At 36.6% G+C, this 23,076-nt stretch overlaps 1 protein-coding gene across 2 annotated transcripts in view; it reads right to left on the reverse strand.

Annotated features, from left to right (window-relative positions):
• Positions 1-23,076, reverse strand: part of LOC135208713 (SH3 domain-binding protein 1-like) — a 77,424-nt gene that overhangs the window by 17,663 nt on the left and 36,685 nt on the right. For both annotated transcript variants that reach the window (XM_064241191.1, XM_064241192.1), the window contains exons 2-9: positions 12,868-13,006; positions 7,937-8,025; positions 7,034-7,190; positions 6,746-6,874; positions 5,461-5,676; positions 3,719-5,341; positions 1,812-1,968; positions 1,295-1,474 (exon numbers count right to left, since the gene is read on the reverse strand). In XM_064241191.1, coding sequence (XP_064097261.1) covers positions 1,295-1,474; positions 1,812-1,968; positions 3,719-5,341; positions 5,461-5,676; positions 6,746-6,874; positions 7,034-7,190; positions 7,937-8,025; positions 12,868-13,006 — 2,690 coding nt within the window. The remainder of the gene's footprint in view (positions 1-1,294; positions 1,475-1,811; positions 1,969-3,718; positions 5,342-5,460; positions 5,677-6,745; positions 6,875-7,033; positions 7,191-7,936; positions 8,026-12,867; positions 13,007-23,076) is intronic.

Here is a 23,076-nt window from a genome sequence, read left to right on the forward strand (position 1 = left end):
GTGCTGATTAGCTTAAGGATTTCTAGGAGTTTGGAGTTTTACATTCCTAGTTATGTGATTGAGGTTAGGGAGAGAAAAGAAATAATAGTCATGACTAATGTTGTGGGTGTAGGAAGTGGTCCTTTTTATTGCCACCAGACCATACAAATATATCCTTAAGGCCATACAGGTATATCCTTAGGTAGCACAAAATATTATGCATTAGGTTAAGTGTTCAAATGATTTCCTAAGGTACCATAATGAATAATATATGACAGAGAGCTTAAGATAGGAAAGTGTGCATGCTCATTCACTGAATTAAATATATATATATGTATCAAAGTGTTGTTTAATGTAGAAGTTTCTCAAATTTCAAAATTTTGCTTGACACATTCCTACTTTACAGCTTGAAGGAAATTTGTATGCACTTTTTTCTTTGGGTATGTGTTTTGTGACCTATGCAGTGTATACTACATTATAATGGAACTTTTTTTTTTTTTTGGTACTGCGGTGAAGGTGACACATGAGAAAGTTTGCTACCTGAAGTTCAAATAAAATATATTTCTAGTGGATTTTTATTTATGTTAGTGCTACATAGTTCTTCCTTCAGTGGACTCTATTGGTTTTTGACCTAGTTTGTGTTAGCAAAGGGTAGGCCAAGTCAATTTTGATGTTAGCCCAAGTTTGCAGCAGGCTAGCAAGGCTAGGCACAGGACATCGCCCTTATCTGCATTTTGCCCCTTTATACCAATCACTTTCAATTAATTAATGCAGATAAATGAGAGACTATCATAAAGTATTATAAAGACATTAAGTAAATACTGTATTATTCTATTTTTAACATATTTCTTTGGTTATATCAAATCATACACATATAATAGCTATTTTAGTATTATTGTTTTAAATGCCATACATAACCTTCCCAATTACTTGCACTTCTTTTACTTAAAAATTATTAAGCACAAAAATGCAGAGGTCACAAAGACCTGTATATTAGGCTCAGAGGTATGGATAAACTAATCCATAATAGTAATAATAGTAACAAGACCTGTATTGTTAACAAAAGTCTTACATTACTTTTTAAATTACTTGACGGATAAAAAATAATACTGAAAATAGTCCCCTACTCTGCTCCACATTCAAATCTGTGCTATCAGCCTTGGGAAAAATTCCTGAGCATTAAAAAATAGAGATCAAATTCTAAAAGCAAATACTTGCCACTCCTAAATTAGTATTATTTTTCCCGGCTAATTGGATACAATAAAACTGAATCCTGTTATACATTATGAAATAAACAACATATTCTTGTACTTACCATCACCAGCATTTGCTGGATTTGTTTGGACTACTGAAACCTGCTGCTTATCCACAGTGTGTGGATTCTTCTCTGGTAACGAGTGAACAGTTCCTGTGCTACTGGAACAGGCAGGGTCCTCACTTGTCTGAGATAGCACCATTTCGTCATGGGTTTCCGGTTCATTCAAACCACTACCATCTTTAGGAGAGGAAACAATAATAGTAGAGTGTTGTTCCCTCATACAGCAGCTTAGCACTTATTTTTCTTAATTGGTGTAAAATTATGTTACAGCTTTACTTCTGGAATTACTGAAAAGTATTACATATATGATTCAAAAGTTCAAGAAACACTACTATCCCATATTTTATATGAATTTACTCAGATACACATGTAGTAACAAAATTTTCTTAATATACTTTCAACTTGACTGGTAAACTTGACAGTAGTAAAACTTATGTTACAATACATAACTATGAGTGTTTTACAGTAAGTTATGCACTATTGAAAACCTAATTCAAAAATTAATTTCACAAACCTGAACTCAATGTAAGGTTGCCAACACTGCCAACACTGGATGGACGAGGTGGCACCACTGATGGTCGCTCTGGTACTTGTGGTTTAGAATGGTCCACTACGATAGTTGAGCGGTTGAGATGAGGCTTTTCAGGAAGAGCTGGTTTGTCTACCCTTTGCTAAGTGTACAGGAAAATAAAGAAAGTGGCATTACTACTATGTACTACAGTATTAAACAGAAATAGCTAACACACTAAACTATTGTTAAAAAAAAAATTTTTATGAACATCAAGCAGTATTCATTTTCTGGTAAAGGTATTCCCTCTTACATACTTCCCTTTCCACCAGCTTGCCCCTGTACAATTACCATAACTAAATAAAACGGCACACTCAGAGGATTAGACTATATAATTTTCAAAATAAGAGTAAAATGGAAAAGAGAAGAGGATCTCAAATCACTGTAACAACAATAAAACTGACAGTGAGAGAAATGAAAAGAAAGGAAACAAAGGTAACAGTCAGGAAAACCGCCATGTAGACACTACACGAAAGTTATTGGAGGGACCTCAGCAAATGGCATCACACGAGATGGTCATGACTGCAAATAATAAAGGAATTTCCAATGCTCAAAATCCTTAAAAATACCAAATATAAGCAATTAAAGCAAGAGATGAGCACCATATTGTGATGGAAGAGAAAGCCTTAACCCTTAAGAGCTGGGCTAAAAAAAAAAAATATACAGCACCCCATACTAGGCAAACTTTGAGGTCGGCCAATTAAAAACTTCAATGGAAAGAGGAAGATATGCAAATGCACAAGGTGTAAGAAAATTTTGTTTTTTTAAATTCTCCCTACCTACCTTGTGAGGATCCTTCTACAAGACAATCGTAAATTTTACCAAATTATACTTGTTTTTTCTAATAATCTTATTTTATTTTGTAAAAGTATATTTACAGCTCACACAATATCATAACATATAAGAACTAACATCAGTTACAAATTCTGAATATATTTGTTGTAAAATATATTTACATAAATTTTCTGAGATCAAAGATGCAGTAACTTTTTTGGATTATACATTATACATGCTTTTTCTAATATTTCATTGCAAAATTACAATTATAGCTGACACACTGTCATAAAAGATAAAAACTAAAACCAACAGCAACCCTTGGGTATATTTAAAAAAAATATAATTAAAGACATCATTTGAGAGAAGCAGTATGTACATGCTCCCTTGAAGTCACACAAAAAACTAAACCATGAGCCACCTAGAGTCGGAAAACTGAGCCAGTCTAAACGTTGCCATTAGTTAATTTATGGACTACTGAAATCATGGAACCTCTTTCACGCCCAGTCTCTCCAAATCGATGGCGCGTAATATTGTTACTCACCAGAAAGTAATCCGTCCACCACTCAAAACCTTTTATGGTTACTCATACTAGGGTACCCGTCCATTAAGGGTTAAGAGGTAAAATATTTTTATTTTTGAGACATCCCAAAAGGCTAGCACTATCAACAGCCTGGATGGAGTAGAAATATGCTGCTTGACTGTAATGAGGAAGAAGTAATACACAGAAGATGGAAACTGAAGTGAAATCTCACAGACTGAGATGATTTGGATATGACTGAGAACCAATTAGGAAATAGCAAGACAAAGACCACCAAGAAGACCCAGAAAATATTAAATATGGGTATGTATGAAGGCCTTAACCAGATAAAAATTCAGGTAGAAAGCACACATCGCAGAAGACAGTGGAGAGAAATCATTTTTACATCCTAACCCCCCCCCCCCCAAAAAAAAAAAAAAGGATACTATAGATACTGTAATGAACACCACCAATGGCTACATTAGTATATGAATAAAGCACAGTAATGTCACCCTTAACAATGCAAAATGGTATAAAAAACCAAGCTCGTCTTTCTTACCATTGGTTCAGGACGTTCTGCTGCAGTTTGATTAGATTCCCTAGCGAGCCGTGGGAGTGTTGCAGCTGCTGTTGAGACTGGAATAGTAGTGCGCTGCACTGGTGTTGGGGGCATAACTGGACGAACACTTTCACTCCCTGAGGAGGTACGGGGTATGGGTAGAACTGCCTGAGGAGTAGAATCTCCTTCAGAGGATGTAGAAGCTGTCGAGGCACTGTGTCGTGGTAGAGCAACAGGCTGGCCAGCAGCCTGTAGCTGCAAAACATTTTCTAAACTTTGACGGAATGAACTTGAAGTCTTGGGAGGAAGAGTTCCCTCTTCCTTTGTTAAATCATCATCAACTGCAAATCCTATTAAAGGTGGGCCATCTCCATCTGGCTTCTTCCTTAAGAACACTTCAGAGTCATCACTCGAATCCATATCTTTGGCTGTGTGCATTTGTTCAAATCCCAAAGGCACTAATTTGGTTTCGGTATTGGATTCTGATTGTACTTTTGACGGTCGTTCTCCACTTTCAACTATAGGTGGGCTGGGTCTTGGGGGTTTTGGTGGAGCTAATGATGGTGGTCTTGGGGGTTCTGCAGTTGGTCTTTTGATACTGTTACTGTGATGAAGGCGAGTAGCTGGAGCTGGGGTACCAGGAGGTCCTCCACTACTTTCTTTGGGTTGGGTTTCAGGTGAAGCTGAGGCACTTGAGGTGTTGATAACTGCTGCTGTTCCTTGATTTTCCAGAGCATTCTGGCCAGCACCATGAACTCCATGGGAACTTGCTGGTCTTATTGGTGGTGGTTTTGGCGCTTGTTTTTTCTTTGTTCTTTGAGGTTGCTTAGGACTATCACAATCTCCAGCATTTGAAAGTGTGGGGATATTACTTCCACTAGTATCAATTCGACCAAAATCAGCACTGATATTTCGACGGTGCCCATGGGAAATTACTCTTTGTTGTGCCGAGGGAGTAGGTGGTACATTGCCATTAGGAGCTGTGTGAATCTGTGAAGGTGAAGGAGGCACACGAGGAATGACTCCAAAATCCACATCTTCCTTAAAAAAATAATCATGATACTCAACTAAATTTTCCACCACTGAGCGATACTCACTTGTTAAACTCATATTTCGTCCAAGTGTAGATAGGTCAGGCTGCTCGTCATTTTCTCTTTGGGCCCAAATAAGATTAGGAGCAATGACAATGGCAATGTTACTTGGAGACATCTTATTGGATGCCGAATTACCAGCTAATTTGGTTAGGAACTTTATTATATACCTAAGATTGGCTAAATTGGCAGGTGGAAGCTGATTGACTACCATCCACATAGCTTTTAGACGCAACTGATGATCACTCTGTCGGACAGCTTCCAACCACTGATCATGCAAAACATGAGTTAAAAGAGGTTCTGGCAGTTCTCTTAAGTAACACTTCAATGCACCTGCCACCACATGCACATCATAATCACGATCATGTTCATCAGCAAGTGCTAATGTCTCATATGTCACTAGATTAGCATCAAATGCACCTTTCAAACGTCGAATCTTCGAAGCACTTCCAGCAACTCTGAATATTCCCTCCTCATAAAGCCCCACTTCAATTATTCGCATGACACATACTTGTATAGGCTCTGCTATATCCTGGTGATGAGACAAGGAGAGAACTATGAGCATCAAAGATACTTTGAAGCAATGCACTTAAAATATTGCTAATTAAAATTATTCTGTAAAACAGACTAAGGATACAATCACTTCATTACCTTCTGTACAATACGCAAGTGGTCATGAAGAGGAACTCCATACACTGGGCTACAGGATGATGCTTGTAACTGCTGTTTCATATCAGGCAAGATTTGGTCAAGTCGCATTAGTGTTTTATACAAATACTCTCGCTGAAGCTCAACATATCCACAAATATGCTGGGAAACTTCACGGTGGCGGGCCAACAAGCTAAAGATGTCACATGCATAAGTGTCCTGAAAAAAATATAAGCATTATTTGAGGTCACATAAAAAATTAAGTCATTGTGCTTATTTGGCATTATCACAGTCTAATCACTTAGGCCTGCAAATGTGAAATATTTAATATTTCTTGGCTTATGCAAACTGCTCTAGAAATATAGTGAGTAAAGCAAGTCAACATGGGGAGCTAATATACCATGCAAGAAAAAAAAAACACACACCTCTCAAAGATAGCCATATCTAAGTAGAACAGTAATAATGGATTTAAATTATATATATATAAAAGATATGAATGAAGCTGACAATCATGTTCCTAATCACTCACCAAGCAACCTTACTATCTAATTAACCAATCAAAACAATATATTTTATGAGAGGAAAATAAGTTCAAGCAAGGAACTTTCATAAAAAAAAAAAAAGTGGAAAGCCATGGTAACAAGGCTAAGGCACAGTCTAAGGTTTGTAAATGTGATTAGTGTCAAAAGTCCTCAATATGGTATCTAGTAAGTCCTGAATGTGGCATCTACAATTACTCTGCTACCCCATACAGATGAGAGACTGCTTCACCATACACATGAACATTATATGTACTACATGTACATTATTTGAATTTGTTTAAAATATAAAGATCCATATAATTAGAACTTTTTGAAAACTACCTAATTTTGTGCCCATCTTATCTCCAAAGATTTTTCAGTCAAGATAATAGCTTTCTACCTAGAAATAAGTAAAACATTTCTCAAAATTACAACTTGCTACCTCAAACCATCTGAGATTGTAGAACATTTTCCAAAGTTACAACTTGCTATCTTTATCTTAAACCATCTGAGATCTAAGGCTAGATACAAAAACATACATTCAAAATGTGATACCTACATCAGTATCCTTCCCAAAACTATAAAAATCACAAGGACTGAACAGCAAAACTCCTGCTTCTTCACAAGTAAATAATGTACATGAAGCCTTTGAGAAATAAACATATAAATTCCAAAACTAAATAAAAAAGCATGATGAAGAAATTGACCAGTTATCATTTAAATAAAAGCAGTAACAAAAACAACAGTACAATTACTCTATTACATACACGAGCCTGGTCCAATTTTGATTCTGCTTCTTCTAGTTCTTCCCGATAAGTATCAATTTTGGTGTTCTGTGCAGGGTTGGCAAGCTGACTTCGTAATCGTGTCTTTGCAGCATCTAAGTCTAGACCAATCTGTAAATGCAAACAATAATTATTCACAAATAGAGACTTATTTTTTCTTAAATATATTAGTTGATATATTACTAGTACATACAAAAAAAAATTAAGAAAAAGCAGTTATGTAGTATATCGATAAACTTTCAAGGCTGATCATAAAAAAAAATACATTACCTGCTTCAACTGCTTCTTCTGCTTAACAATTAATGGGAATTCATCCTTTATAATTTGGGTAAGAGGATTCAAGACTTGTGTTTCCACTTGATCTTCAAAATCAAGCATATCCATTCCCAGAGCCTGCTGGGCTTCAACCACCCGCTCAAGAATATTTCTGAAATGAGCCATAACATTCAGCTTCCTTAACCAAAATGCACCTGCTATTCAAATAGTACTATCTTACATTATTCAAGACCTTATTTAGTTTTGACTCTACTGGACAGCAACATAGTAAATTTCCCCTCTTGGCCAAAAGTGCACAGAATAATCTAGGTATTCTAGTGAGGGTTCTAAGCATTATTAACTAGCCTAATTTTTCATTACCCTTTCACATACTTCATTGTAACATAGTATATTAGGTATATATACAGTTCTCTACAGTTTCCACTATTTGTTGGTGTGTATACCAATCCATAAATGAAAAATTTTTACAATTAAGCTCGATAATTTGGTAAAATTAAAACAAGAAATGTAAAAAAAGAATAACAAAGAACAGCAATGTTTTTACAATAGTTTCTCTACAAACCCTAATTTTATCATAATAAATTTATGATAAAACATTCTTGAGAGAGAGAGAGAGAGAGAGAGAGAGAGAGAGAGAGAGAGAGAGAGAGAGAGAGAGAGAGAGAGAGAGAGAGAGAGAGACTACTCAATGAAACTGGGGTAACTTCTAAATTCAAATTTTCAAATGACAAAGCCCTTTTTGAAGTAATAAATTTGAAAATCTAAGTTTGTTTAGCTATTTATTCAACAGTAAGTGCCTTCACATAATGGACATGATGAGTACTTTACCATCATTGATTTTTTAAAGCTACAGTATAAAATAAATGCTCAGACAAAAAATAGCATTAATGCGCTAACCTGAGGAGGTCATTGCTGTCAGTGGATGCTGGTAAAGTATTCAAACCTTCCTTCAGACCTTCAGCTGCTTGGTACTCGGGTATCTTCCTCTGTAAGTGATTTACCATTATCAGATTTTCTCATTTTAACCTTGTGATTTATAGAATGCATTATGAGTTTATGCCAAATATATTAGGGGAAAAAAAAAATGTGAAATCGACATGACAAATTAAATTCAGCGGCTTGTTTGTTGTTTAGACAAAAAAACAAAATTTGAAGCCAAATGCGGAAAATTTGGCACCCATACACACATTTGTTTAGAAAACGTGAGAATAGGTAAAACTCTACACATTTGATTATAATAAGACACATCAAAGACTTCACAAACATGAAATACGTAATGCAATTTTAGTGTTTTCTAACATATAGTAGATAAAGCAATTCTCTTAATATACAATATGTTATACGTATACAAAAGTTTTCACTACCATTCACAGATTTGGTATATCACTGAGATTCAAATGACTGCAACAGGAAGTTTGTTATAATTAGTAATACTAGTAGGCAAGCAGCTCCATAGAAGGACATCAACTCATCAGTGCTGTGCAGTGTTACTTAAAAAGAATAATACTCATTGACTAATCAATCAAATTTTGTCAACAGCAATAATGGGGTGGACTTCAAACAAGAATAGACAAACTTCCAACCTAAGAGCAGACTACATATTCTTAGCCAAATTCCCTTGCTATTTCCTTCAACACCACAAACTAACCACTCTGGTATTCCTCAAGAATCTTTGGCATTCCTCAGAAAGGAGCATATGGAATTCAAGAAACAGCCTTGATGCTGAATTCCAGACAGGGTAGACCCTAAAAATGTTCATAAGCCAAGGCTCTACTAGTATATCTAGAAATGACCATATCCTATATTCTTGGCACTAGACTTCTAGCCTTATGTCTTGCCATATGTGAACTCAGGAGGGACATGATTCCTTAAAGGCAGCAAGCAAATGAGTTTTAATTAGTAATCTACCCCAAAAATTGGGAATCCAAAATCAATCGGCCCTGAATCTGTTTGCATTTTGATGTAAAGCAGAAGTCAAGTCTAGTACATAACTTTTGGGCCAAGGCACTTGGCTGTAAACCTAGCTACATACTATTAGTTGCTTACCAGCAGCAGCTACTTAAACACAAAGGCTACACAAATATCTGCAACTAGCAAATAAAGCATAATTAAGTTTTGTGTTATTGTACAAATATAATTCATCAATTCTAACATCATCTGTGACGCCAAGGGTTGATACCTACCTCTGCTGCTAAAAAATGTGAAGAAACCCTCAAATGACAGTAAATACAATTCCATCGCACTTATTGGTCATGATTTTTAAAATGATCCAGAGCAGAAAATCCTACTAGCTTAAGTATAAGTTAATGTATAACAGAACCTTTGTATATATGAGGAAACACCATAAATTCGTAAGAAGAGTAAGCAGTAGTCAGAGTTAACAGGCGATTACTGTGCATATCAAAAGGCAAGGCAGGCACTGTCATGACATGTATCTGAACTTCATCTATAACATTCACCTTCATTAACCAACTACAGTTATTTATTGTAAACTAAGATGCAAGGCAAACATTGCCCTATAGAACAACAATTATCTATGACTCACTACCTCACATTTCTTGAACTGTAAACCTTTATTTTGCCAACTCTTCTCACTACCTCACATTTCTTGTACTGTAAACCTTTGTTTTGCCAACTCTTCCTGATGATGCAGAGCCATTAAAGCTTCCCTAACCAGCTAACAGTGTGACAAAAGACAAAAACAGGTTATTATAGAACAAATAGATAGAAAAGTTTTTTGGCAAACTTTGTACTAATGGAATTACATCATGACAAAGCTTTATACCGTACAAGTATAAATATAAAAAATGCTAATCCATTAAGTACAAGGAAAATAAAAAATGTTATACACTTCAACTGCCTAAATTGTTACCATGAAATTATCTCTACAAAATGGGCACTACCTTCATTGTTGTTATTATTATCACAGAGGTTAATCATACCTCTAAGTCAATATTCTTCACTCTAACAGGGTGTCCTGAAGGATCTGCCCTTATATATATGTAAGGGTTACATTTAAAATACATATTCCATATGTATAAATACTCTAATGACCTAAGAGGTCACTGTTGAAATAATCAAATCCATGATTGTGTCAAAACAGGTCACAGTGCTTCGCCTGAGAACCTATTGACCTATAGCCCAGACGTCTACGTGACTTCCTCTCACATGTTCAACTGTCTGCATGTTATGTATGCTGAGCTAAGCTGTGCTCTCCTATACTCTTGTAAATGAATTGTAACTTATAACTCTACTTTCCCTCCTAGAATCAGGTTCTCCTAACTACCTTCTTGCCTTCTACTCGAGAGATGTAGTTTTGCAAATATACCATTGTTAAGTTATCATCATGAGTTTTCAAACATCTCCGCCTTTATACTAAAAGGAGATTCTGACTTACAAATTATCGTCACAATCACAGATGAGGATGGGAAGTATACCACACGATACTTGCGTATAACATCGCAGGTCTAAATAACCTCACAGTGCAGCCTCGTTATACAACGTGTAGCACAAACATATATATCTTGTTTAATTACAATTCCTTAATATGTAATCACTGATTAAACTGAAAATTTAAATAATTCAGTTACTTCAAAGGATTTGTTTCCAAGACTTGACACTCATTGTTGGCTGAAAATTGGACAATTGCATAATGCATAGTATTAAATTTCAAGCTTTGTTCACTGCTTACAGTGTATGTTTGTTTGTAGCTTTACATGACTTCCAAACCACATCGAGAGTGAACTTCTATCACCAGAAATACACATCTCTCACACCTTAGTGGAATGCCCGAGAATCGAACTCGCAGCCACCGAGGTGGTATGCCAACACCATGCCACTGAGGTGCTCACTGCTTATAGTGTGCTTTCCTTGCAAAACATATGGAGAAACTGCTAATACCAACAAGCAGCTGCAAAAGTGTTTATAGAAATAACAAGGCAATGGATCTTAGGGGGTAATTACAGTAGTACTAAGAATTCTTTAATACCAAAATGTCACTTACATGGGTAAGATGGGCTTATTCTTTTGCCTGACCTTTAGCAGCATTCCAAATTGAATAGCATTCCCAACTGGTTTGGCCTCCTTACTGACAATACTCGGTCATTCCAAATCCATGGGTAATCAAGTGTCACAAGAAAGAGTTGCTGCACCTACTTCACCCAACCCCATTGGCCTGGGGATCATTCCAATGACTGTGGCATCCCACAAGCAGCATACCATAGAGCGCCTTAATACAGGTTTTTAGTTCCAGTCAACAGAACAATGCAGGAGAACTGGAGAGGAACTTCAACATTAAGATTAAGGATGCAATCAGCCTCAACAAGGACATAAGGCATGAAGACCAATTTTTATGTCTGAATGATGTTTCACAGAAGATATGACCCGAGTTGTTCCAAGATTTCTTTGGCTTCCCTTTTATTTTGAGGTCAAACGTAAGTTACATTCAATGACGTCAAAAGAGAGAATGCTGCAAATTTGCTTAAGTGACATAGTGAGCTTTTGAAAAGTAAGGAGCTGAGATTGCTGACAAAGAATAGATGCATAAACTCGTAATTTGTTATACCTCACATTTTTAGAACATCCTTCCAGGGCTTCAAGACACCATTAATTCCAAGAGGGAGGTTAATTCTAACAATTCTAGAAGTGGCACAATAGTTCTAAAAGCAGCAATGGCTAACTTTTACCATCATTTCCTGCTCAGCTGCACAACCTCAACTCTCCTGAACCTTTGACGTTTGCAATAAATCACCAATACTCCTTTGATGTTTGCAATAAATCACCAATACTGTATATCATCCCCAAGTCCATCCTCTCCATGTCTGTCATAATTAAGAAGAGCTGCCTCTCCCCAACTCTTCATCAAGTGTGAACCCCCACTAACCTTGGCAGCCAACACCCTAATTTTGTTAGAACTCAGCAATGAAGTCAATGTGTAGCCCCATAACACTACTGGGTGGGGGTGGGGTTAACTTTGCTTGGATTAGATATATGGATACGTACATTACAGTGAATCCAACTTATTTTTTTTTTCAGAGAATTAACTTTTATTTGCAGATATATATTGTCCTTATTGTTCTATATGAAAAATATATTCAATCATATTTGGAGCCCTTACTATATTAGTATCATACATCAATTTTTTTTCTATAAGAAATTTAAGACTGGTATATACTTTCCCTTTTCAACTGGTCATGAAACCAATCCTAATTATATACTACAAGTTACATTGGTCTTACTTTCAAAGCAATAATTTAACAAGGCAATCTACATGAAAGAAAAAAAAATTAATAAATGTACCATCACTGTACTTAGCTTTCCTAAATGGAAAATCATGAAGCTTTAAACAAGATGTATAAACTCAAGTTAAATTTTTTTATTTCAATAAGCAACAGACTGAGATCATGGTGAAGAAAACAAGTGTGCATAATTACATGCGATGTGTATGCATCTATCTTATATTTTTTCTCTGTAAATTGTAGCTAACAAGAATGTCTGAGTAATAATTTTGGTGTTTAGATTTGCACAAAGCCCTCCTCTCTCACCAATGGCTCCTAGAACAATACTATATGTAGAATGACAGTACTACGATCTGAGCTTTGGGATACGTAATACAAAATATTCATATGGTCAAGGACTTCAACTTCAATCTTCTCTGATATTACAATATGTACGTACCATCATTTTTAATATAGTACTGTATATGGGAACAATAGCAACATTTTTATTATGCAAGTCACAATGTATAGGCCAAAATAACCTCTGTAACCAAGGACTGTTACAGACTACACATTGAATATAGAACATACAAAGTAAAACCATTAACTAACCAGTTTCTTATCTTCAGGCACAGTGTGGGTATGAAGGATCTTTTCAAGAGACTTGGTGCATGCATCAACCAGCAGGCGAAGTTCTTCCGCCTGCTCTTCTGCTGTTCGTAACTCACCCACAACATCAGTCCGGTCACTCCTGAAATCAAATGATTCCGTGAAACACTAAACCAAATAATTTCACTCTACGCTATATATAGAATTTGATATGCTCTTAAAAAAAGCAAGACTGATTCTCTTATTTTCACTGCTGTGGTAGGATACAAATTTAAGGTAACAAAACAGTACAATACTAAAAGTTTTGTCACAAATAACAAATATACAGGCAAATTTTTAATACAGGAAGGTAGTCAATAGCTTAACAGGACCCCAACCTACCACTGCCATAGTATCTCCATTTAAAAGTTAATCTTGTTTTGATGTAATTTACATTACTACTACTACTATTCAAAGAGGATATAGAATACCATTCTATTTTGGTTATGGTAAAAACCAATGATTTTGCTGTGCAAATATTCATAAAGGAAGAAAAAAGGTTACAAGAATTGTCTGAAACTCCATAATCAAGTTTTTGACATTTTCAACCATAGGTATATTTTTCCAGTACCGTACACTGAATATTTCAAATTCTGGAGTTTTCTGGGGATAAAATTAAAATAAACGCAAACATGAATGCAATGTTTTTTAACATCCACTTTGTTCCTTTATATATCCATAATTGGTAAAAGAAACTGATGAGAAAATCTTACATTTACAATTATTTTAGCATAAACTGAACCCATTTGTGCTTCTTTTCTTTTCTTTTTTTGAAAAGCTGGTGATCAAGTTCCTGGGAATTCAGTTTTGGGTTCAAAGTACATATATCACTATACAGGAAGACAAATTAGATCCAGACTCACATCTCCCAGGGAAGTACTTAACCAGATATGGTAGTACCATAAATCATTAAGAAAATATCATCACCACCACTTTGTATAAAATGCAATTACCTGTTTACTGTATATATGCTACTCTACAGAATGTTTGTTACCAGACTAATAAACTTCCTCCAAATATCCACTTGTAGAAATATTGAGAGCTATAAACAAAAACATTTGTAGTTAAAGCAAAATTGTAAGTGTTATAACTGTAAATAAAAGTAGGATGAAGAGCCCCTGCTTGGGAACATAAACAGCATACAATAAAGATGATAGTGCAAGCAAATTTTTATGCTTTTTCCTTCATTATCCTAATAAAGTTTTACTGAAATATTGCCAATTGTACGCTTTTAAAATTCACCTTGGAATAACATTCAACACAGTTTGGGTTCCCACATGCCACCGCTTTTCATGAATTATGATGAACATCACATGTACATTTATAAAAAGCTATTTTCATCAATATGCCACTGCACTGTAACACCAGTCAGTGGCACCTGTTCATGTCATGTTGTCCTCAATAAAGTATTGAATCTTAATAAATCATTGTCACAGTTTGACTTCGTCTGGGTCTACAGCAAAACCTATCGTCCAAGCATATTCAGTTACATGCAGTATTATTACACAAGACATAAAACTAAAAATAAAGTTTAATTCTGACTTATGTAATATACTTAATTCTATATCCATTAATACTCAGCTCATCAATAAGATTTATGATGAGTACGTATCATGAGGTAAGTTTTTACTCTTATGATATTTAAGCATTTTCTTTCCGGCAGCAACCTTCAGCAGATGACCTACATCTTTAGAAGCCTTAAATGCTTCTTTAATACAGTACGTATTTTTAGTCTGTACACTAACAGTTTAAGACAAAGAAAACCTCTGAATATTATGTAGAAAATGGAAATAATTCCAAGGTTTAAGTTCAAGTACAAGTAACTGACTACCTCTGGTTCAGTGTCAAATCCTGGAGCACAATTTCATATGGAAATTTTTACACAAATTTACTGACCATGTATGGGAAATGGTTTTAGATACCATTGAACTTTAAAGTACAAACAATGCAGTACATTGTAAAATTTGTAATTGTAGCTCGGTGAAACTTTTTAAGGAATCTCTTCATCAATATCAATATACTAAGATGCACAAGTTCATAACTTGGATACCACTTGTGGAACTCTTACAATAAATTTGTTGCAAAAATGTGTCTTTATACAATCAATTTTCATATCTAGCTTGTACTTGGATATGACAGAGGGGAATGAAATAGACTTAACAGCAACTATAGCCAAGGCTTATCTCAAGTTACTAGGAAGGGGATCAGCCACCCACGTGAGTCTGATGCTAATCTTCAACAACAGGTATAAAGCTCAAGATTAAGTTGGGAAGCGTTATCTAATAAGACCTCATGCAAAAGTATTACCATGCAAGCCTTCAGTTCAATTGTTCAACTTTTTTTTTTCTTCATTCAGATTTGCCATAAAGATCTTTTCTAATTTCAATAACTATAACTGTTGGTCGCCAGTTCACGTAAATCGACACGTTAGGCTCTGGATATGGTCGAGAACAAACTCCTATTCCCAGAAGAAACCATACCAGTGATTCCCGAAAAACGGTGGTTTCTTCAGATAGATCGCGGAGGGAACTGGTTTCTTAAACATTTATAAAATTACAAAACGAATGCTTTTTCAAAAGAAGGGGGCAGACGATCACAAAATAGTAAACTACGTGAACTATTAATCGTCCAAATTTATAGGATATTTTAATTTCATAAATTGTTACATTCAGTCAATATTATAGTTGCTGTAACCATAATAAAAAACAATGGCTTGCTGTAACCATACTAAAAAACAATAACTATATTAAAAAAAACAATGGCTTGCAGTAACCATATTAAAAAACAATGTGCGTGTACTTATATACAGCTTTCTATTACTACTACAAATCGGCTACCAAAGAACGAAATTTTCCATCCTACCCTGATAAAATAAATGTTCTGCCAACGTTTACATTATTTCCTAATTATCTTATAAACAGCAGAACAACAGAAGAATAACATTCTTGCAAATGACAAAAACCATCGATTGAAAATCCAGTGAACACAAGATCCGAGAGCGTAGGTGTGTTTAGAAGTCTACGACCCGTTTGTATTCGCTACCTGCATGGCCACGTGTGACTATTACTGAATAATAAATGGCTGCTTCGTTAAGACAAAACACACGCAAATATCTGCGCATTCGTGTTTATAATTCAAGCACATTCGTACATACGCACGACTGTCAAGTAGTACGAACGGAAACAGTTTTACTTATTTTGTAGTACTTCTTTCGGGTAGCCCAAGCTACGGCGATTCACATCTCCATACATAATAACTGCTATTCCAAGGATAATACATCAGACGAGGAGGGTGAAAGTGAAGGTGGTTTTCCTAGGAACTGCCTGGGGGAGAATTCCTGATCCTAAGGCCTTTTCGTTTGGGAATTAACATAGGGCGAATTTAAACTTTATAGGACATCGAATGATAAACTGGACTTCATATCTTCAATTTCATACAATTCAATATATTTTCATCATATACCTACAAAAATAGGCATAAACCAGCAATTATATTTACCAAAGAAGTTCATTATCAATCACACTATGTCTATCATCAAATCTACTTACTGGTAGTAGTCCAGAAATAAATAAATACATACATACATACATACATACATACATACACGACTAACAGAAAAACAGGACGACTTGTGAAGGAAGATACAACAGACGAGAAACAAAATACCCTTTTCTTTCCGTACGACCTTCATTAAGTAACCAACGAGGCTAAATTGCATAGTACCAAAAGGGATGACGAGAGAGAGAGAGAGAGAGAGAGAGAGAGAGAGAGAGAGAGAGAGAGAGAGAGAGAGAGAGAGAGAGAGAATATGGTGGCATGGCATGCAGCAGCTACAGTTCAGCTGATAAGTAGCGGTGGTGACGTAATTTAACTTATCACTTATGCACTGGGGTAAAAAATCAACATAACAATTTGTTGTTTCTTTATAACGGTTATCTGAACTGGAAAGATTGTTACAGAGAGAGAGAGAGAGAGAGAGAGAGAGAGAGAGAGAGAGAGAGAGAGAGAGAGAAATTTAATCGACCTGACATTAACAGATCCGCTAAGATCACAAATCGACTCGTGATAATAGACTCATATAGACTCACTTAATAGACTCGTAACACTGATTTACTGGGTTAATTCCACGCGAAATATCTCTCTCTCTCTCTCTCTCTCTCTCTCTCTCTCTCTCTCTCTCTCTCTCTCTCTCTCTCTCATATACGTTCTTCACGGAGACATTCCGATATATTCTTCACACTCTATACTTTGATGCAAACTAATCCCAATTACCAATGCGGGCTGATCCCATATACACACTAGTACTATCGTTCAACTCCCTGTTCATGGTTATCAGGCGAGTAGCTGTGAGAGAGAGAGAGAGAGAGAGAGAGAGAGAGAGAGAGAGAGAGAGAGAGAGAGACTAAAAAGCTACGATAGTAATGCTAAATGGTCAGTCTTTTATTTCTAAACCTTTACTAACGCCACGACAAGAGATAAATCCAAACATCTTGTAAATTTACGCACAAGACCAAGCTAAACGTACCACATGAAGTGGCATTGAAACGAGAGAGAGAGAGAGAGAGAGAGAGAGAGAGAGAGAGAGAGAGAGAGAGAGAGAGGGCAACAATACAAATCATGCGATATGAAGACTTCAATTAACTTCAAGGTACTTCCCGATTCTGGAAAGCACCGAGTAAAAGCGACCAAGTTTGGCTCAATTTATAGACCACTAGACCGAGGTGACTAAAAATTACGAGTATAAAAACACCCGTCCTTTAAAATGTAATCTAGGACGGAGGTCATACCGGCTACTTGCGCTCATAAAATAAAAAATAAATCCAAACACATGAAAACAACTTAATCTAGTCAATTACTGCTGTGAGAGAGAGAGAGAGAGAGAGAGAGAGAGAGAGAGAGAGAGAGAGAGGCACCTTACTTGTCATGGTATAGACGTTATCTATACCATGACAAGTAAGGGGCGGCAAGGTCAGACAGCATTCGCGGTTTATATATATTCATATATATAATAAATATAATATATATATATATATTATATATATAATATATAAAAGTATATCTATTATATATATTAATATATATCATATATATATATATATATATATATATATATATATATATATATATATATATATATATATCAGTACTGACACTTACCACTGTCTGGTAAGGGCGAGGAACTGCAGCATCGTGTAACGCAACGGTGATATCTTTTGCGATAAATTCCGAACACGGCACTTTAATGTTTAGCGTTGGAAATGAGTTTTCGAACATAACCCATACGCTTAATATTACAATCACTATGAAAAGTTATAATATACTCTCTCTCTCTCTCTCTCTCTCTCTCTCTCTCTCTCTCTCTCTCTCTCTCTCTCTCGCTCTCTCTCTCTCTCTCCTCTCCTCTCGCTTCTCGTCATCCCGTCTCTCTCTCTCTCTCCTCAGTTAGTAAGTTCAAAAAGGCTTAAGTCCTATATGCAGAAGTTTATCACAAATACCTTACAAAACCTTATTTTCTTAGGTATTACATTATCCTTACAAATTAAGTGTTCCTTGTCGTCATATGTGCTCAAATTTTCATCAAGTTAAGAGGTGTATGAAGCCCATCAAAATCTAAATCTAAAATAAAGAGGAAACTTACGAGAATGCTTGTGATAACGGAGGTATTTAACTCTGGGTTGAATGAATCTTTTTAGACATATTTACAAAGTATTGAAAATATCCATGAAGTTATATAACTCTAAAATGGCGGTATTAACATGCAGGTAATGATACACATTGGCACATATTAGCTTCTGCTTAAATATGCAAGGTATAAGAAAGGAATATACCGGTTCCTACGAAAGCTATTAGTCAAATTCATGTAGATATGGTGCCCAAGTTCGAAATTCCATGTAGAAACAAGCCCAAGTTCGAAAATTCTTGTAGGGACATTGTCCCGAGTTTCGAAATTCATGTTAGACATTGTTTGGCCCAAGTTTCGAAATTCAAAATGTGACCTGGTGCCATTTTCGAAATTTCATGTAGACATGGTGCGTTCGAAATTCTGTAGATGGTGCCCATTTCGAAAATTCCGGTAGACCTGGTTGCCCAATTTCGAAATTTCATGTAAGACTTTTGGTGCATTCCGAAATTCATGTAGACTTGGTGCCCAAAGTTTCGAAATCTGTAGACATTTGGTGCACAAGTTCGAAATTCATGTAGACATGGTGCCAAGTTTCGAAAAATTCATGTTGAACTTGTGCCCAAGTTCGAAATCATGTAGACTTTGGTGCCCAAAGTCGGAAAAATCATTGACATTGGTGCCCAGTTTCGAAATTCATGTAGACAGGTGCCCAAGTTCGAAAATTCTGTAGACTGGTGCCCAGTTTCGAAATTCATGGTAGACATTGGTGCCCAAGTTCGAAATTCAGGTAGACATGGGAAAATCGAAATTCAAATTTGGTGCCCAAAGTTTCCGAAATTCATGTAAACAATTTGTGCCCAAGTTTCGAAATTTCATGAAATTGGTGCCCAAAGAAAATTCCGAAACAGGTAAGAAACTGATGGCCCAATTCGAAATTTCTTTGACTTGGTGCCCAAGTTCGGAAAATTCATGTAACATGGTACCCCAAGGTCGAAAATTCTTTAGGACATGGTGGCCCAAAATTTCGAAATTCATGTAACATTGGTCCCAAGTTCGAAATTCCATGATGACATTGGTGCCCAAGTTTCCGAAATTCATGTACTTGGGGCCCAAGTTCGAAATTCATGTAGGAACCTTGGTCCCAAAGTTTCGAAATTCATTGTAGACATGGTGCCCAAGTTCGAAATTCAGTATACATGGTGCCCAATCAGTTCCGAAATTCATGTAGACCCATTGGTTGCCCAAAGTTTCGAAATTCAGTAGACTTGGTGCCCAAGTTTCGAAATTCCATGGTAGGGACCCAATGGTTGCCCAAGTTTCGAAATTCATGTAGACGATTTGGTTGCCCAAGTTTCGAATTCCATTAGACAATGGTGCACAAGTTCAATTCTGTAGACATGGTGCCCTAATTCGAAAATTCATGTCGACAATTGGTGCCCCAAGTTCGAAATTCATGGTAGACTTGGTGGCCCAGTATCGGAAATATTCATGTAGACCAATTGGTGCCCAAGTTCGAAATTCATGTAGCATGGTGCACCAAGTTCGAAATCTTTGGACTGGTGCCCAAGTTTCGAATTCATGTAGACATGGTGCCCAAAGTTCGAAATTCATGTAACATGGTGCCAAAGTTCGAAATTCATGTAGAATGGTGCACAAGTTCGAAATTCATGTAGACATGGTGCCCAAGTTCGAAATTCATGTAGACATGGTGCCCAAGTTCGAAATTCATGTAGACTTGGTGCCCAAGTTCGAAATTCATGTAGACATGGTGCCCAAGTTCGAAATTCATGTAGACATGGTGCCCAAGTTCGAAATTCATGTAGACATGGTGCAACGTTCGAAATTCATGTAGACATTGTTGCCAAGTTCGAAATTCATGTAGACATGGTGCCCAAGTTCGAAATTCATGTAGACATGGTGCCCAAGTTCGAAATTCATGTAGACATGGTGCCCAAGTTCGAAATTCATGTAGACATGGTGCCCAAGTTCGAAATTCATGTAGACATGTAGACCGCCCCAAGTTCGAAATTCATTTGTAGACATGGTGCCAAGTTCGAAATTCATGTAGACATGGTGCCCAAGTTCGAAATTATGTAGACTTGGTGCCCAAGTTTCGGAAATTCATTGGTGACCCATGGTTGCCCAAGTTCGAAATTCATGTATGACATGGTGCCAAGTTCGAAATTCATTTGAACTTGGTTGCCCAAGTTCGAAATTCATGTAGGACATGGTGCCCAAGTTCGACAATGTTCGACATGGTGCCCAATGTTCGAAATTCATGTAGACTTGGTGCCCAAGTTCGAAATTCATGTAGACTTGGTGCCAAAGTTCGAAATTCATGTAGACATGGTGCCCAAGTTCGAAATTCATGTAGACATGGTGCCCAAGTTCGAAATTCATGTAGACTTGGTGCCCAAGTTCGAAATTCATGTAGACATGGTGCCCAAGTTCGAAATCATGTAGATTTGGTGCCCCAAGTTCGAAATTCATGGTAGACATGGTGCCAAAGTTCGAATTCATGTACACATGGTGCCCAAGTTCGAAATTCATGTAGACATGGGTGCCCAGTTCGAAATTCATGTAGACATGGTGCCCAAGTTCGAAATTCATGTAGACATGGTGCCCAAGTTCGAAATTCATGTAGACATGGTGCCCAAGTTCGAAATTCATGTAGACATGATGTCCAAGTTCGAAATTCATTTGGACATGGTGCCCAAGTTCGAAAGATGGAATTCTTTATCTGTTTCTCTTCCAAGATTCTGGGGAAAAAGAAGCTGAGAATTGTATAAAATGCATCACCCCACGAAAACTATGACAGACGTTGAAAGCATCCACATGGAGAGCGGTTATAGAGCACGACGGGGAATGCAATCTTGACGCCAAGTGCAGACAATAATATGACATTTTAAAGGTAGGGGGGGGGGGTTGGGTCTTGAAGGTAATATTTATACACTGAAGGAATTTTTACACGATCCTGCAACAGAACTGCAGGGCAGAAGTTGGACGTGGCATGGGAATAATCACGCCTATCATTCAACTGATTAAGGAGGGCTCTATGTTTTTGGCCCTTAATTTTTCAAGCATGACACCGGCATAGAAATCTTTTTTAAACATCATATTAACCACAGAATTAAAACAAAAATTATTTAAACAAGAAAGTCTTGTACAACTTATTTTTTCTATTCTGCCAAGTAATCAATAAACGCCAAAAGTCAACGTACTACCTTCGATCGACGTTAGAGAAAATAGAAAAAAATAAAACAACCGAGTTCTACAATGCGGGCTTAACCCTATTAAGCGCCAGTCGATTCAAGCGGGAGCCAAAATGATAAGGGTTATTATGCTATTACGACAGCAATCTTACAAACTGGTATTTCTCTTTACCGTTTGGCTGCGGTAACATTAGCAGCAATCAACACGAATGACAAACGAAAGAGCCTGAAGGATTGCAAGAAACTCAACCCAGATACCTCAAAAAATACAATTTAAAAAAAAAATATTTTCAAAGGAACTTTTCAGGGACCGATATCATCACGATCTGTGCATTAGGTTATGTAACCAAAGAAAATTGGTAGATAATTTGGTACGTGTTAGAAAAGTGCGAGAAAAACTGGACGCTCATTTGACATTTCGCAGAGATGCCAGTGTTAAAAAAAATGAAGACTGACTTCCTCAATAGATAAATATAATTGATATCTATTTGATGTTGGATATAATTGACATCTATTTAACGTTCCAATGTATGAGATTAAAAAGGTGCACGAAAAATGCAACAAAAATATTTCAGCTATTAAGGAATTTTATAACGATTTGGAGACACCGATTTGACCTTCATAAAAAAATAGAAATGCTTTTAAAAGAGATTCAATCCGTCTTCAATTGGCTTCCTTCCTCCCGAGCTGTGAGTTCATTCAAAGCAAGACGATCGGTCGGGTCGGGTCGGGTTTTTCGGTCGGCCCGACTCGTACCAAACCGAAACAGAACGAAAATACATTTTTCCTTCGACGCTTCTTACGCGGAAGTATCGACTATCCGCTGTTCTCGATGCCCAGACGCCAATATAAATAAACAGGGGCTGTGATTCTAAAAGAAACAGTGCGCGAGTTGTGTCTGTGTTTTCGTACGATGAATAATAATCGCTGAGTTTGTTTTACTTGTTTGTTTGCTTGTCTACGAAGACGGGACACGTGTTCCGTCTCGTGTTTATAAGCTAAGTCAGTTTGCAAGGTGATCTGTTGCCCCATCTGAATAATTTGAGATACAATGACGTCACGAGCGCACCGATTATCAGTGCATGCTTCACAGTGTGCTCTCGGTCTGAAAAACCATTTGAGTTCAATAAAAAATAAAATCAAGTAACCAAATAATGTTAAAATAGTCAAAAAGGCACGAATAAGAATATCATCCGAAATCTGAGAGAGAGAGAGAGAGAGAGAGAGAGAGAGAGAGAGAGAGGATAATAGGAAATCTGCATTATCTTCCATCGCCTTCAATAACGTGGCCCCTTCTCTTCCCCTTCCCACATTCCCTCCGCTTACTCCAATCCCTGT

Source organism: Macrobrachium nipponense, chromosome 35, assembly GCF_015104395.2.
Source record: "Macrobrachium nipponense isolate FS-2020 chromosome 35, ASM1510439v2, whole genome shotgun sequence".
Classification (NCBI taxonomy): domain Eukaryota; kingdom Metazoa; phylum Arthropoda; class Malacostraca; order Decapoda; family Palaemonidae; genus Macrobrachium; species Macrobrachium nipponense.